This window comes from Solanum dulcamara, chromosome 12, assembly GCF_947179165.1.
Source record: "Solanum dulcamara chromosome 12, daSolDulc1.2, whole genome shotgun sequence".
Classification (NCBI taxonomy): domain Eukaryota; kingdom Viridiplantae; phylum Streptophyta; class Magnoliopsida; order Solanales; family Solanaceae; genus Solanum; species Solanum dulcamara.
This window is the reverse complement of record NC_077248.1, coordinates 4,560,982-4,578,287: the sequence shown is the minus strand read 5'-3', so window position 1 is coordinate 4,578,287 and position 17,306 is coordinate 4,560,982. Positions and strand designations below refer to the sequence as shown.

The window sequence follows — 17,306 nt, the reverse complement described above, 5'->3', positions numbered from 1 at the left end:
CATTTAAAAAGTAACTCAAAAAATACTGTCAAAGACAAACATTCTTTTACTCTTTAGCTAGTACTCCCTCCATCTTAATTTATCTTTCTTTTTTTGGTTTGTTCCAATAAAAAAAGACACATTTCTATATTAGTAAGCACCAATTTATTTTTAAGCTTTTCATTTTATTTACATTAATAAGATAAATTGTACTCATACAAATGTCGTTAACATATTTCAAACCACAAAATATTACGTATGATTAACAATACTTCATAATCCAAGTATTAAACTGATAAAACGTGAATAGTTGAAAGGATTTTGATGTATTAACTCTTAAGTTTTAAATTGTCATGAAACATGTGGCTGCATGAGGATCACAAACATTCAAATTTGAGTGGTTGGACACCCCACAACTCCCAAATTTAAATAAAAACAATTGAGGCAGCCATTTAGGTTGAAGAAACTATTAGAGGTAATTAATTTCTGACAAAATCATATAACCTTCAAATAAATTCACTGCATGGATATTAGATATAGGCGTGGATTAAGGTTTAGGGTACAATAACCTTCAAATAAATTTTAGCGGGCATTGAATATCTTATCTTATAGGAATTCAACTTAAATCAAGTAAATTTTTAATATCTACGTATAATTACTCAAAAGTCAAAATATATATAAATATATATATCCATCGACAATGTAATTTTTTTTATAGTTTAACCCATCATTATCTTATAAATGATCTGAATAAATTGTGTCAATGCATAGTAGTTTAGTTCTTTTTTCTTCTTAATAAGAAATGTTTGTCCAAAGTTTATTAAATACCCCCATGCATTTGATTTGTTAAATAAATAAATCCAAAAAATTATGTCAACTCTCCATGTCTAAAAATTAAGACAATGTCATGAGTTGTTCCATGTCAAAATTAATTTGCAATCTTAGTTGTTGTTTAATTCTCACTCTATAATAATTTATATAAATACCCTTTCTCCCTCCCAAAAATAAACAAACATCTCTAGCAATAACCCAAAAAGAAATGGATTGTTTTAAAAAGTCTTCTTTTTTTCCTTTGCCATTTCTTTTGTTGTGTTTCTCTACAATTTTATCTTTCAACAATGGCATTAATGCTTCACACGAAATTTTTCCAGAATTGCAATCTACCAACACTGTTGATGTGAAGAATGCCCATAGAACTGGTTATCATTTTCAACCACCTAAAAACTGGATCAATGGTACGTTTTTTCACACTTTCATCTATTTAAATATTATAAGATTTATGTTATATATGTTTGATAATATAATATTTTTTATATTATTAGTACAATAGTATACTTTAATTAATTTGTAAGAGCAGGTTAATTAGCTATCACTTTTATTAGGTTACCAATTAAAATATATCAAGCGCAGAGAGCTTAGCCCTTTGCCCTTTGGAGTTTGGTATGTACAATAAGTGAATTATTTTTAAATATGTGATGTTGAATCTCCTCAAAAAAATTTTATTCTCTTTTAATGAAAATTTTGCCCTGTCATGATCATTTGTAATTACCTTATAAATGACCCAATTATAATTTTGTGGTGCATATATGTATGTGATAAGACAAGATCATTGCATTCTAATCATGACCTCAGGATTTTTTTTATTTTTTTGCAGTATTTCTGAATAACTAGATGTTGTTTATTCTGTTATAATTGGTCGTTGACTGGAAATATTATTCAGTTATTTTAATTTCTTACTCTGACGACTTTTGAGTTAATGAAACTATCTTTTGAGTTAATGAAACTATCTATAAAAAAAATTAAGTACGTGGGTTGTGTATGGTAGATGGTTGTGTCCATTCTTAATTAGAGATTTAAAATTCGATTTTTTAAGAATGAAAAAAATTATGTTAAAAGCGTTGTGTGTCCCAACACAATACCGACATCGAATGTAGCAAAAAAAAAAATGAAACTACGTGATATCCATAACTTTTTGGCAGTAATTTTGGTGTTTATGTTTGTCAATGATTTGTTTCGTGTCTGTGTATGTTTTATTTTATAGTAGAAGCAAATATTTAAATAAGAAAAAATACACCGCTGGAAATGAATATTCACTTGTTTTTGAACCACCACATTGTGGTAAGCAACTCAATATATAAGTTGTGGTGGAGTGATAAATAATTTAATTATTTAATTAGAGGTTTCGGGTATGAATCATTCACCCTCAATATGAAATTTCCTGACGCGAATCTGAATTTAGTCAGGCTCTAATACATATACCGGACACCAAATAAATAAATAAAACTCTAGTGAGTAGCATTCACGTAAATATAATGGATATTGTACTCAACATGTATATATATACTAATAAATATATATATATAGTAGTAGTAGTATTATACATCTCTTCACATATGGGTTGCATTTATAGAGGCAACTGGTTAGACAGGGCAAACTGTGTGTTTATGCAATTTATTTGTTTTAATTTTCTTCTTAATTTATTTTAAAAAGTTTCTTTCCTTTTTTTTTTTTGCAATTCTCTAATTCTTAACTTTTCACATAACTTGTTCAAGACCACATAAACTGAAACGAAATGAATTTATAAATTCTTTGTTCCGGAAGATCATAGCCATCTTGTTTACTTCATAGTTATTTCCTTTGAGATTTGATTAGACTAAATTCCATTTAATTTGTAAACATGCATTTCTTATCATAATTACATATGTTGTATTTGCTAATTAATATTCCATTTGCATGCATGGTCACCATCGGATGCTTTAAACGAACAACAGATCCCAATGGTGAGTTAGAAATTTTCCCCTTTTAGTATTTTTGTTAAATTTAATAATAACATATTTATTTAATTATCTATTAATTTATAACCTTCTTTTTTCTCATATAATCTTTTATATCAAACAGGACCAATGTACTATAATGGTGTCTATCATCTATTCTACCAATACAACCCATATGGGTCAGTATGGGGAAATATTGTTTGGGCCCATTCAGTCTCAACAGACTTGATTAATTGGATCCCTTTAGAACCCGCAATCTACCAATCTGAAGTATTCGACAAGTATGGTACATGGTCCGGGTCAGCCACAATCTTGCCGGGAAACAAGCCCATTATCCTCTACACCGGAATTGTAGATGCCAACAAGACCCAAGTCCAAAACTATGCAATCCCAGCTGACTTATCCGATCCATTCCTCCGTAAATGGATCAAGCCCGATGATAATCCATTGATTGTCGCTGACATTACCATCAACAAAACCCAATTTCGTGACCCAACCACGGGTTGGTTGGGTCAGGATGGTTATTGGAGAACCTTGATAGGGAGTGTGTGGGGAAATAAAGGATTGACAATCTTGTACAAAAGTAGAGATTTCATGAAATGGACCAAGGTCCAACATCCACTTCATTCAGTTGAGGGTACTGGAAATTGGGAATGCCCTGATTTTTTTCCAGTGTTATTGCAAGGTACAAATGGATTGGATGCCTCATACAACGGGAAACATATTAAACATGTTCTTAAAGTTAGCCTTGATATTACGAGGTTTGAGTACTATACAGTTGGTAAATATGATAAAAAAAAAGATAGGTATATTCCGGATAACACTTCTATAGATGGATGGAAGGGATTGAGACTTGACTATGGTAATTATTACGCATCTAAATCATTCTATGACCCTAGCAAGAATAGAAGAATTATGTGGGGTTGGTCTAACGAATCAGATACTGTCAATGATGACGTCAAAAAAGGATGGGCCGGAATTCAAACTATTCCCCGCAAACTATGGCTTGATCCTAGCGGAAAGCAATTGGTCCAATGGCCTGTCGAAGAATTAAATAGGCTAAGAGAGAAAAAAGTCCAATTAAGCAATCGCAAGTTAAAAAAAGGTGATAAAATTGAAGTTAAAGGGATCACACCTGCACAGGTTCGATTTTTTTTTCATTTTGTATCATATTGTTGCATAACAAAAACCAGTCTAAATTAGGGTGTTAACGAAAATTGCAGGCTGATGTTGAAGTGACTTTCTCATTTTCAAGCCTTGATAAGGCAGAGCCATTTGATCCCAATTGGGCTGACCTTTACGCTCAAGATGTATGCGCCATTAAGGCATCAACAGTGCAAGGCGGACTTGGGCCATTTGGGCTTCTAACTTTGGCTTCTAAAAATTTGGAAGAATATACGCCTGTATTTTTCAGAGTTTTTAAGGCCCAAAATAAGTATAAGATTCTTATGTGCTCTGATGCCTCAAGGTTTGTTCTTTCACTCTTACACCTTAACGACATAAAATAAGATCGATCAAATTCTATTGAGTTTAACTCATATTGATCATTTATCCATTATTTTTCTATAGTTGAGATCGTTATTGGATGTTCAACATTGGCATAAATCGTTATCAGTAGTTTCGTTAATATTCACTATTGGCTAAACATGTTATTTAACTTGATTTGCTTATTTATTTTTCTTTTATATGATTAGATCAACCCTTGAGAATGATAAGACAATGTACAAGCCATCGTTTGCGGGATATGTGGATGTAGATTTAGCAGATAAGAAATTGTCTCTAAGAAGTTTGGTAAGCTTTCTTTATATATTTCCCTAAAATATATCCAATTCTCTCATATTCTTTGATTATTTATTTCTTGACAAGTTTATTTTATTGATTTTTTACAATATATTTTACTACAGATTGACCACTCAGTAGTGGAAAGCTTTGGTGCCGGAGGAAAAACATGTATTATATCAAGGGTTTATCCAACGTTAGCAATTTATGATAATGCACATATATTTGTATTTAATAATGGGACAGAAACTATCAAAATTGAGTCATTGAATGCATGGAGCATGAGTAAACCTAAGATGAACTGGTCATTAGATCACTCATCTTATTGATGATAATGCATTGTATTAAGTTCCACATTATTAGTGTCGGATTTTGCCGGTCTTTATTGGGTTTTGTTTTGGTAATACTCGCATTATTTATTTTAATGTTGTGGTGTTAATAGTAATAATAATACATTTGTATGAACAACATGTTACACGTATATTATATGGAAAAATTGGAAAATTATTATACATTCGTAGTGAATTTAGTTTGATATGTTAGATATGATATTTCAGCAGACATATGTCTTCTCTTCCTATCTCATCATCATCCTTTCTGATCGACGAAAGAAATTTCACATGTTTGGCTATGAAAAATTCATATCATGAAGGGTGTATATCCGACATATATTTTTAAGAATATGAAACTTATAAACAAAGAAAAAAAGTAAAACCTCTCAAACTATTTTTAAATATAATGACCATACAATTCGACAAGTTAAAATACTGCAATATAGGGAAACAACATTATTAGGATCTACTTATAAAATGGGTATTACTCGAATAAATCTATCGACATGGATTTTAGGATAAAAAAAATTCTAGGATAGTAGAGCTTTTTATAAATATGTTTTCTTTTAACTTGAACATTTAGCTAATGATAAAGAAACATGAGATCGTCAAATATTAAAACATGCTCCAGTAGTATATAGTAGATGATACGTAGAAGAGGCTCATTTGAGATATAAATTTTATAGGTTTGACTTTGAAATTTTACTATAGTTTATTTAATCTATTGAGTACAAAATTTAATATTAACTAATTAATTACTCATGAACATTGACAAATAGTATACAAGATTGATCTAAAGAACTGAATTCGAAGGAACTCATATTCTTTAACCTATATCCGCCTGATTGGTAGCATCCAAGACTAATATGTTTAGGGTAACATAATTCGAAAATACTCCATGTCATAATGTGATATTGTCCTTTGGATCAAACCAACAAAATACTATTCAAAAGACCTCATATCATTTAAAATATCTTATAGGTAACCAACAAGATAGCAGTGAAGTGGTAAGTATTATTTCATTCTTAATCAGAGGTCTATGGTTCGAGTTTTTCTCGGGTATGGAGTAACATTTGTTAGGGTGCGCTTTACCCCCCAATATGGAACTTTCCAGCGCAAATCCAGATTTAGTCGGGCTCCAATGTAGGTACCGGACACCGAATCGAAAACCAAACAAAATAAATAGCTTATATGTAACTTTTTTTTATTCTTAGCTACTAGTATTGGACTTTGTTCGCACACCCAACATTATGTGAATCAAACATGAGTTTGCAAGTTCAACAGAAATAGTGTTTTGGATTGTGTTTGGTACGAAGGAAACATTTTTCTATAAGATGTTTTTTTGAAAAACAAATGAGTTTTTTATTGATTTTTTAGTGTTTGGTAAGTAAGCAAAAAACGTTATTCCAAAAATATTTATGTATAATCTAGAAAAACACTATAGAACTACTCGAAGCAAAGGGGCCAGTCTTCGTCTGTCGGGGTATTCCGTGTAGAATTCTCAGCAAAAGAATGAGAGAAATTAAGGATTGTATTGATAATAATAAATGAGTACAAGTCTCCTTTATATAGGAATGAGTTGTAGAGTCCTAGGCTAACTAAATTTAGAGTTATATTACAACACAAATACAATGAAATTAATTACAAATTAACTATTACACGTTCATAGCAGTATTCTAGGCATATTCTGACTCTAACTTATCCAACAGTGAGTCCTACTATAACTTAACTCTTTTAGTAGGTCTTTGACAGTCGTCGGGACTCCTATTAGTTGGACCATGTTGTTCAACCTGTTTCTTAGATGTATCTTCAACATTCCGATCCGTATGCCACAAAAATTTAGGGAAGTCTTATTCTTAAAAGATTTTTTGTGACCGAAGCAAAAACGAACGACTAGGAACCTCATGACACATCCAAAAGAGGTGAACCTAAGAAGAGCAGTAAGAGTAAGCGTTTGGGGCATTGTGTGGGTGGAGAAAAGACAATAAACTTGATATGTCACTTAAAAAATTAATTTTTTCATATTTCAAGAACTTATTTTTCTAAAATAAAAAATATTCTAAAGTATTTTGACCAACTCGATCATAACTCACAACACCTCTCTCTATATATTCTGGATCCATACAATGACAAAAACATGAGAAAAAAAAACAAGATAAAGCTGGCTCTTTTTCTGGCAATAAAACCAGTGACAACTAATTAACAAGATCGATGACTATGAATAGCTAAAGGACGTAACATGTGAACACTACACGCCAATAGTCCAATAGATTTTGCAAGTTGAAATGTTTGAGGTTCATTTTATTTGACTTAAATTGGAAAGTTGTGAATCTTTTGTTGTATATACCAATGTGAAAACTTAGCTTAATACATAGTCAATCTTTTAAATTAACTGTCTGGATATTGTAATTATAATTAAGCAAGACGTTAAGAGAGATAAAAAAGGTAATTTAGATAAATATTTTTGTTAAAAATAATAGTCTAAAAAATCTCTCTTAAAAAGTGTGCATCGATGTTAAAAAAACATTATGTATAGAGTATGGGATAATAAAGAATATTTATGACTTTCCTAGTAGATTGCTGAAAATTAACAACACAATTTGCGATGAAGATATATTTTACATAAAATTGGAAACCCTCTTTGGACACAAGTGTTTGACTAATAAAACAATAGACTATATTATGTTGACTAAAAATAGTTATTTCGAAATATTACTTGTTATTTTGAAAAGTCAAGAAGGAATTATAATTAATTTTTGAGATAAGTGTCAAAAACACATTTAAATTATTCATGATTTTTTTAGTGTCATACCTAAACTATTAGGAGTGTTAGTTTCATACCTAAACTATCACTTAGAAACATACCTCTCTCTTTTATTCCACTTTCACCATGGTGTGTGTGTTACACTCTCTTTCATTTTAAAAAAATTGTCATATCACACTCTACATAGACAAAATATTTCACTTAGACAAAAATTAAATAAATTCTTAGAATTAGTTAAAATTAAATATTAAAGTATTACTATCCCACCCTCAAAAAAAATATAAAATAAAATATAAAATATTTTTATTACCCCACTTCACCACTTTTTCTCACCATACTCCCCCCTCCCCCCCCCCCCCCAATTTTTTTTGTGTTTTTTTAAATTTCTTTTATAAAAGTTTTTAAAAAAAATTCTTACTTCATCTTTCTCCTCTCCCATCAAATAATATTTTATATATTATTTTTATATATATTTTTTAAAAAAATCTATCCCGACACACCTAACCCTCCGCTTTCAAAAAATTTTCTCGTTGTGTGTTAGATACATACACATGAGAAAAATATTTTAAACTTTTTTTAAAAAAAATAACTTTTTTAAAAAATAATTTCATTTTAAAAAAATAATTTCATTTTTTAAAAAAATAATTTCTTTTTTGGGGGATTGAAATACTTTAGTTTTAACTTTTAACTAATATTAATAGTTTGTTTAATTTTTATCAATATAGAATATTTTAGCCATGTGGCAAAAAAAAATTCAAAAAATAGAGAGTAGAGAGAGTGTATGAGGTGTGTTTCTCAAACTGAAAAGTGATAGTTTAAGTATGAAACTCAAAAAAGAGAAATAATTTAGGTGTATTTTTGACACTTATCTCCTGATTTTTCCAAGCTTACCACTAGCATAAGTTGCTATATTATTTTTAAAATGATAATTATTTTTGAAAAGTCATCAAAATTGTTGTACTCATAAAATTCTAAGAATAATTGGGCACAAGATTGAACACATTGTAGCCTTGAGTGGAAAAACATATATTGAACAACTTTCTAAGACACCAAATTTGACAAAAGAAATAAAAGTCATTGCCAATTTTTCATCAGTATATTATCTCTAAACTTTCTCGAAAATTATGTTATTCTATTAATCTGAAATCTTAACCAAAATCATTTTAGAGTTGATCAGAAGAAGGGAAAAAAGTGAAAAAGTTAATTACTCTGAAATTTATGCAGTGTTATATTATGAAATAAATATTATAAAGTAAATATATCAAAGAAAAATATAGGAGACTAATAATTTATTTAATTTCTGATATATATATATATATATGAACTGAACTAGCTTTCTATTTATAAAAGAAAAAAAAAGTTGTTGTAAAACTTTCTAGGAAGTAACTACAAAGCTTTTCAGAAATTATTTGTAAGTTGTCTCCTTGAACTATTCGGAAATTCCAACCTAACATATCCGCTTTGATTGCAAATCTGAGAAAATTGTTTGTAATTGTCTGTTTAAGCTATTTGCAAATTATCTGATTAAGCTACTTAAAAGTTGTGTTGTCTGTTTAATTTTATGATGAATTTATAGCATGAAGATAATTGTTGTATGATGTGTAATGCACATAATTAAATCTACTCATCTAGGTTCAAATGTCAATAAATGATATTATGCTTATCTATTTTGAGGCTATCACGTTACTTGCCCCTCTATCTAGTCCAAAACATCACGATTTTCTCTTCTTTAATATTATATTCTATATAAAGTTGAAGATTTTTCAAGATGTTTCCAAATTTGAAAAAAGATTGAGATGTGATTTCTATTTGATTTATTCAACGAAATAACACTAGTACCTCGTAAAAAAATTTATTCACATTAGTTTTCACATCAAAATTATATAAATTTATTATAGCTAACTTAAAAATTAAGATAAGAATCATTACTAAGTAACTACGATTTAATAAAAATTATGAATGTATTGGAGAGATATAAGTCTATTCTTTAATTGTTTCGATATCTAAAATCTTGGATTATTTTCAGAAATGATTTGCAAAATTGTAAAATGATTTATTTTAGTATTATTACATTTTTGAACGGTCTCATACATCTCATTGTTTCTTTTCAGATAATTCCATTTTAAAAATTAAAAAATCAAATTATATTATTTCATAAACGCAAGAAAAAATAAATTAAAAACAAACATATCAAGGGGCCAGTCAGTTGCCATTCTTTCTTCTCAACAGTCAATTCGATGAATTGTCTGAATTAATTTTCTTAGAGTTTAAATTTAAATATTCAGAAATTAATTTTTTTTCATATAATAATGGAGGAGGAATACATCTTTAAAATATCAGTAACAGTTTACTTTATCTAATTTTGAAAAATGAACCAACCAAGGATTGATATAGTGGATGGAGTTGTTTGTTCTTTAATTTAGGGTTTCGATTTTGAACCTAGTTGGGTATGAAAAAAATTTATTATTCCGAATGGGGCAGTATCCGATGTGAATTTAAATTAGTCAAGCTTCAATTTGAGTATCAGACACTGTATGAGAAATTAAAAAATTTGAAAAGTAAAACGTCTTGAACATTTCAATACAAACACCACCCTCACAAGACATGTAAAAGTAAGACCGCGTACACATTATCCTCGCAAAACTCTATTTTGTGAGATCTTCTAGGTATAATATATGTGGTTGTTGACAGAACTATATATAATGGATTTAATATTCTTTAGGAAAAAAACAGTATTCTATTGGAAAATTTCTTAAATTAATTGTTTTCCCCATTTTCTCTGGCATTACGTAAGGGTCCACCGTCACTTAGTCAACTTTTAAAGGGCCTTATCTAACACTCATACTTTGTTATAAAAAGATGAGAAAGACAAAATAAGGTAGATCTAAAATACAACTTTATAAAATAAAATAATGTTGCATCATGTTGTGTAGTCAAATGAATGAACTGTACATTTGCCGGGTAGCCACCCCCAACTTGTGTTATGTAGATCCATTATACCAGGCCACGCATCGAAATCCTTGAAAGCACGATTAATTTATTTTCGATAAATCATCAGTTGAAATAAAAATATTATAAAGTATTTTGGAGAAAGAAAACAACAAAAAAAAATAAGTCAAGATAAAATGCTAAATAAAAGCATGACAAAGTCTACTAAAAAATAACAACTATTCTAACAAAATAAAATGATAATTGAAGTACACAAAATATTAAATAGTCGCAAAAATGGAATAACAAAAACTCTCAAAGTAATATTATGCCTACTAATATAAAGGAATAAAGGAGACAATTCTCAATTACCTAACTAATCATTTTTCTTAATTTATGTCCTCCATAATCTCATATCTATGTGGTGTGGGTAAAGTTATACATGTATATATATATATATATATATATATATATATATATATATATATATGTATATATATAATAGAAGGGGAACTCCATTCGTCTAGTTTGTGTGTCTACTTCTTAAGATTTTAAATTCCCTTAGTGAAAATCCTAGCTACGTCACTACTCGGTTCCCTAATTTTTATATGCCTTAGCTTGTTCTTTTTTATGAGATATAGAAAGCACTACATATGACTCGAGCCTTGGATTTTAATCTTATCTTTAATAAGTTCAAGTTACCTTTCCCCCCTTCATAACTAAAAATGTGGATTGAGCACTTTTTTTTTTACTTTATTCTATTTCATGTGTTATCAATTGTAGCATGTTAACTATCTTCTTTTTCTTCGTTTATAATAAGATAGAATAAGTGGATAAGGAAGAAATAAGAAAAAGGGATGTGGCTCTCACTTTCTCCACGCAGATGTGAAATCCAGAAATTGAATGAATACACATAAAGTATTTGTCATAAAGAATGTCACGAGCACATTTCTTGGCAACATTTTTGAGTAGTTGAGGAGAGAACGCACTACTCTAGTAACTGATTTATTGGAATACAAAGGACTATAATGTAGCGACAGAGACGAATCCAAAATTTAAATTTATGAATTCTAATTGTTCCTTGTTTGCTATTGAACCCTTTAACATTATGTTTCTAGGTTAGCTATTGAATTCTACCATACATGTATAATAAGTTGTGAATTCGCCCCTGATCAACCGTCAACTCATTCCACTTCATTCATGCATCCTTAATCAGGGGCTCAAATTCGAGCCCCAAGAGCAAAGTTTTCCTCTAGTAAAGACTAAAGAGCTTTAAAAATCTCCCATTGTGAGCTTTTCTACAATGTAAATCTGAATTCACAATAAGGATTATAGTGAAGTGATAACATTCATCCATCTTTAACTAAAAGTCTCAAGTCGACCCCGAATGTGATTGCAGATAGTAATCACTGGATGATATACCAAAAAATATGGTGTCTCCTTTAATTGGCTAAATAAGCCAATTGTTGACTGGTGGGCGGAAATTGGGGGAAAAAAGGGTTGACAAATCAAGCTGAAAATTAAGATAATAATTTCTGCGACCAGTCAGCAATTGACTTATTTTTACGCCTAATACATTGATAATTTCTTAAATTTGTTATTAAATTATATTTATACATTTAAATTATGATTTATTTCAATTATTAAGTACCCGAACACAATAAATTTTATCTTGAAATGAGCAATTCAAATTTAATCGAAGCTCTAATACAGACTTCGAACACTGAGGGGTGAAACCAAAAAAAACTATGTTTTTGTTTTCTTGAATTTTCTATTGAGCTTGTTCAACCGTCAAATATCTCATGGGATTTGTTGTTTTGATTTTTCTAATTAAGTTCCTTAATTGTTTTCTCCACCAGAAATTACTGTTTACTTATTAAAAAAAAAGGGGGCAGCTGAGCCTAGGAGTTAGGATTGGATTCGATTTAAACTTGTTGATATTACGATTTAAAAGTCAAAACTAGTTATCATTTTAAGTATTACTAACCAATAAAATATCAATTATATTTGATCTAACTCAACCTGAAAAAGCTAGTTTAGGAGGTAAGAATTGTCCAAACTATATTAAAAAGACCATTAATTCATCTCTTAAAAGGTCAATGCATAACTCTTTACCCACACCACACATGCACAGAGATGAACATCTGGTAATGAGCAATTTAATACTTAAGACGGGGCCGAACATCGAAAATATGAATTGAAATGAGTCATGCTCTAATACCATATAAAGTATTACGCAAGTTATATTAAAAAGACTATTCATCTTTAAGAAAGATCGATGTAAAACTTTTCACACTTATAATTTCATTTATCATTGTAGAAAATTTTCAATATAACAATTGATTTTTTTATCAAATGTCCCCCGAGAGACAACAAATATACATTGAACTCTAATTTAAATCGATCACAGAAATAAGATTGGAAAAGTTAAATCAGAAATCTTTGATCGTGATTTACTGATATACTTTTTAAATATTTTAAATTGTTAATTGTTGTGATTTCTAATAATTTTTATATAATTTTTAAATATGTAAATTATTTTAAAAAAATCTTACAGATTGTATGTCCAAAAAAATGATCAAAATAAATAAATTTGACTCTCTAAATTTAAACTATATCATATAAATTAAGACAGTGAAAATAATAAATTATAAATATTTGTCATTTTAGAATATTAAAGAAGTATTAATTGTTCTTGAAAGTAAAAGCGGGGGTGGATCATTAAATGACATTTTCCGAAAAATAAACTGATAAAATTTATAGTTAATTATATGCATACTGCCTCGATCTATGGGAACAAAGGGATTATAACACACACTAAAAATCCAAAAATTAAATGTAACATACAGTGATCCAATGAAAGTAACGTTTACTGAAAAAAAAATAATTTAAAAAGTCCAATTCAACTTGCATACATACAAATGGCAAAAGACTGCTGTTTTTATAGATCTAATTTATTGAATTTTTTTATGAGATCTGTTAAATCGCCGTCGGGACTGAATGAAATTCTCCGGAGAAAAAAAGGTAAACAAAAGGAGGAAAGTAGTGGGAAAGAAGGATTAAAAATTAATTTTTCAAAATTAAAATTTTGATACGAGAAACATCAGAGAATTTTCCAAACAGCCTCTGGTTTATAAAATTAGCTCAGAAAATTTTTTATCTAATTTTTTAAAATTTGGAATGCATTATTGACACGTCCATTTATTAGTTTAGTCATTTTAAAGTTATCAAAAATTATATTTATATGTAGCCAAATTGTCTTATTAGAAATTTTGTCAAAATTCAAAAAGATATATATTTTTTTATATATTTGACATGTTACATTAAAAAAATTATAAAAAAACAAATAAGATAATTAGAACTTAGTCGAAATTGAGTAGATTAAGTTTATGACTCACATTTCAGCCCGAGTAACATATTGACCAGCCCATTTATTAGTTTAGCCATTTTGAGGTCATCAAAAATTATTTTGATATATGTAGCCCAAATTGTCTCATTAGAAATTTTGTCAAAATTTATTTTTAATTTGATACGTTGCATAAACTTTTTATAAAAGAACAAATAAGACAATTAGAACTTTAGCAAAATTAAGTAGATTAAGTTATGACTCGCATCTCGATCTGAATAACGTATTGATCAGTCTATTTATTAACTCAACTAATTTTAACTTGTTTAAATTCAGCTCATTTGACAAAAACATTTAACTAATATTCAACGTTTACTCCTATGTACTTTTTGTTCAACATGTAAACAATCTCATTCTTTTCCTAACTATCCATTCATCTCTATGAGCTTTTTTTCTCTATAAATACTCTTCACACCCATTCTTTCTTCTTCATATCAATTCTCTCTCTTTCTCTTTAAACAAAAAAAAAGACATAAAGATGGAGATTTTAAGAAAATCTTCTTCTCCTTGGGCTTTGCGAATTCTTTTGTTGTGTTTCTTTATCAACAATGGAGTATTTGTTGATGCTTCTCACAAAGTTTATATGCACTTGCAATCTACTAGGCATGTTGATGTTAGCAAGGTTCATAGAACTGGTTATCATTTTCAACCTCCTAAAAACTGGATCAACGGTACGTTTTTCATGTCTATATTTCCGTCTCGTTCTAAGATTTAGACATTATGAGTTCTGAGTTGAAAATGAAAAGTTTGTTGAAATATGTGTTTTATCTTATTCGTATTTGTTTTTTTTTTTGCACAATTATATGAACATAAATTAGTTGTCAGTTCTGCCAAATGGCAAAACTATTGTTAAGGGCGGAGCTAGAAAGTTAGGTACGGCCACAAGAGTTTGGCCAAATGCAGCTGTTTTAGTTCATTTACTACATTTGTATTAAGAAGTCAACTAAATAGATATAAAGATTAAATTCAGAACTCAATTACTAATACGATATCAGGTTTTAAAATTTAGAACAAATTTTGAATCTTGGCTCCGTGTCTATCAATGGCTTTTTTTTGTCTTTGGAAGTATCTACATATGTACAATTTATGTGTTTGTAAACAAATAAAAATAAACGGATGAAATAATAATCATGCATGATATTTTATAAAATTATTATTTTATTTATTCAATAATTATTATTGACAGCTGATTGGTTAGGTTGACTGGAAATATTAGACTATTTTTAATATTATTATTATTTAATAATAATAATACTCTGACAGTTTTTGAGTTAATGAAACTACGTGTTGCCCATGAAGAGTAGATTCACATATTAATAATTAGTACCGTAATTAATATTGCCGTTCTATAGATATATATTAATATATACAACGAAGTATAGATTTGAAAATATCGTTGGTTGTTCACATCGACTTAGAAGTCAAACTTAGGAGCCAGCCTGCTATTTTATACTTATATAAATAGAATAATAATCGTGTTTTTTTTTTTTGAAATATTAATCTAAAATGATAGGAAAATGATCAGATAATAATGTTTTGGAAAAAGAAAATCATATGTCAATTTGGCACTAGATTTGCCTAGTATGAGTTACATCTTCTGTGTGGTTTGTTGGTTATTACATAAGAGCGAGAATTTTATCTTGTGCGCACTCAAATGATAGCGATTGCAGATTTTTCTTCTCATAAAAACAAATCATATGTCATTCAACAATGAATAAAATTTTACGTATAATTATTTATAAGTAATTTAGTTATATAAATATTTTTTACGTCATTGGTTCAAATTCAAAGAATGCTAACTCATCAGTATATTTTACTTTTTTTTTTAGTATATTTTACTTATTAGAAAGGTTTATGATGTGTTTTTAGAGACAGCTGATATGTGGTCAACTTCAGGCTAGCGTGAGAAAATGGACTTAATGCATGTGTCATGTGTTATCTTTTATATATTGTATATTTATAAGAAAAAAATAGAGTAGATTATCATAGCGAAATCAAAAATTTTATTAAAGATATTTAAAATTTAATATACATATTGTATGAAAAATATTTTTAACTTATATATTTCGTATAGATTTTATATATACTAGTACTAATAATTTTTTGATAAAGTGTGTTTGATTAATTAATCTTCACTACATATGGCTACGCAACTAGTAGATAAATATAATATAGTAGTATTATATAGTATAGTCAACTCCACCACCCAGTGGCGGAACCACATGTTGCTCTTTCTCGATGGAAAATTATCGTATTTATACATGGTAAAAATAATTTTTTATATGTATATAGTAGATATTGAAATCGCTTCGATAATTTTATATGTCTACTTCTTCAAATTTTGAATTTCCAAAATTAAAATTCTGGTTTTGCTATTGCCACCACCCACTCCAACTAGGTGGGGTACGTGGGTTGGTGGTAGAATCTGAACCAATCATATAATAATATTAATCTATACAAATAAAGCATGTGAAGTGATTACGTGAAATATATCGAGCCAAAATATATGACGTAAAGCTGAAAAGTAAATTTAAATTAAAACATAAATGAGTCTATCGTTCAGATTTCGTTTATTCTATTGACAATTCAGTTTTTTTCTTAAAAAAAAATAGAAATAATAATAGTAATATAATATAAAAATAATATATATAATCCTTGTTGTTACTATCATAGAAATAGAAAAAATAAAGAACTAGAAAAAGACACTTTTTATTTTTTGTTTATATTCGAGGAATAAAGAAAAGTCAAAATGTTTCTGGACAATATTGGCAACTTGTCGGAAAGTCTTTGGTCTTTGGGCACGTCGGTTATCAAATTTCTGCTCGTCTTTTGTCTTCATTTAATTCTTCTTTTTAGACTTGTTTGCTATCCTGTTCGAAACGAATTTAAAATTTAAATTTACGAAGAAGAATGAACAATTTGCATTTGGATTCACATGAGCACGTTCTATTATTATTGTATATTTTTATCTTAAAGATCGTCGTAGAAATTCATAAGTAAATTTAGAATTTCTACTATGGACTATAATTATTTTTTACTTACTAAATGTTGAATAGATTATTTATACATATTAAGTATTTTAAGATTAAGTTATTGATTTATGTTGACTCGTAACTTCAATCGTAGGTCCACCCGTGAAACTTTTTTTTATTACAATTCATTAATTTCTTGTTTTCATTTCCATTTGTCCCTTTTTTGAAGGGTTGTGGGTCTTGCAAGAGTTGGTTCCCTTTAGAAACTTACAAGAAAATTGGGTAGATTTCTATGACAGAATTTAAAAAAACCAGTAAACGTTTTTTACATTTCCTAGATTTTTGTATTTTTCCAGTGATAGTGAAAGCTCA

The 17,306-nt window shown here is 28.6% G+C and overlaps 1 protein-coding gene across 1 annotated transcript; it reads left to right on the top strand.

Annotated features, from left to right (window-relative positions):
• Positions 1-1,018: 1,018 nt before the first annotated feature.
• On the top strand, positions 1,019-4,861 carry LOC129876368 (beta-fructofuranosidase, insoluble isoenzyme 1-like). The gene is made up of 6 exons (XM_055951783.1): positions 1,019-1,214; positions 2,751-2,759; positions 2,878-3,896; positions 3,977-4,221; positions 4,448-4,544; positions 4,658-4,861. Exons 1-6 carry the CDS (start codon positions 1,019-1,021, stop codon positions 4,859-4,861), a joined length of 1,770 nt encoding a protein of 589 aa, XP_055807758.1.
• The last annotated feature ends 12,445 nt before the right edge of the window (positions 4,862-17,306 follow it).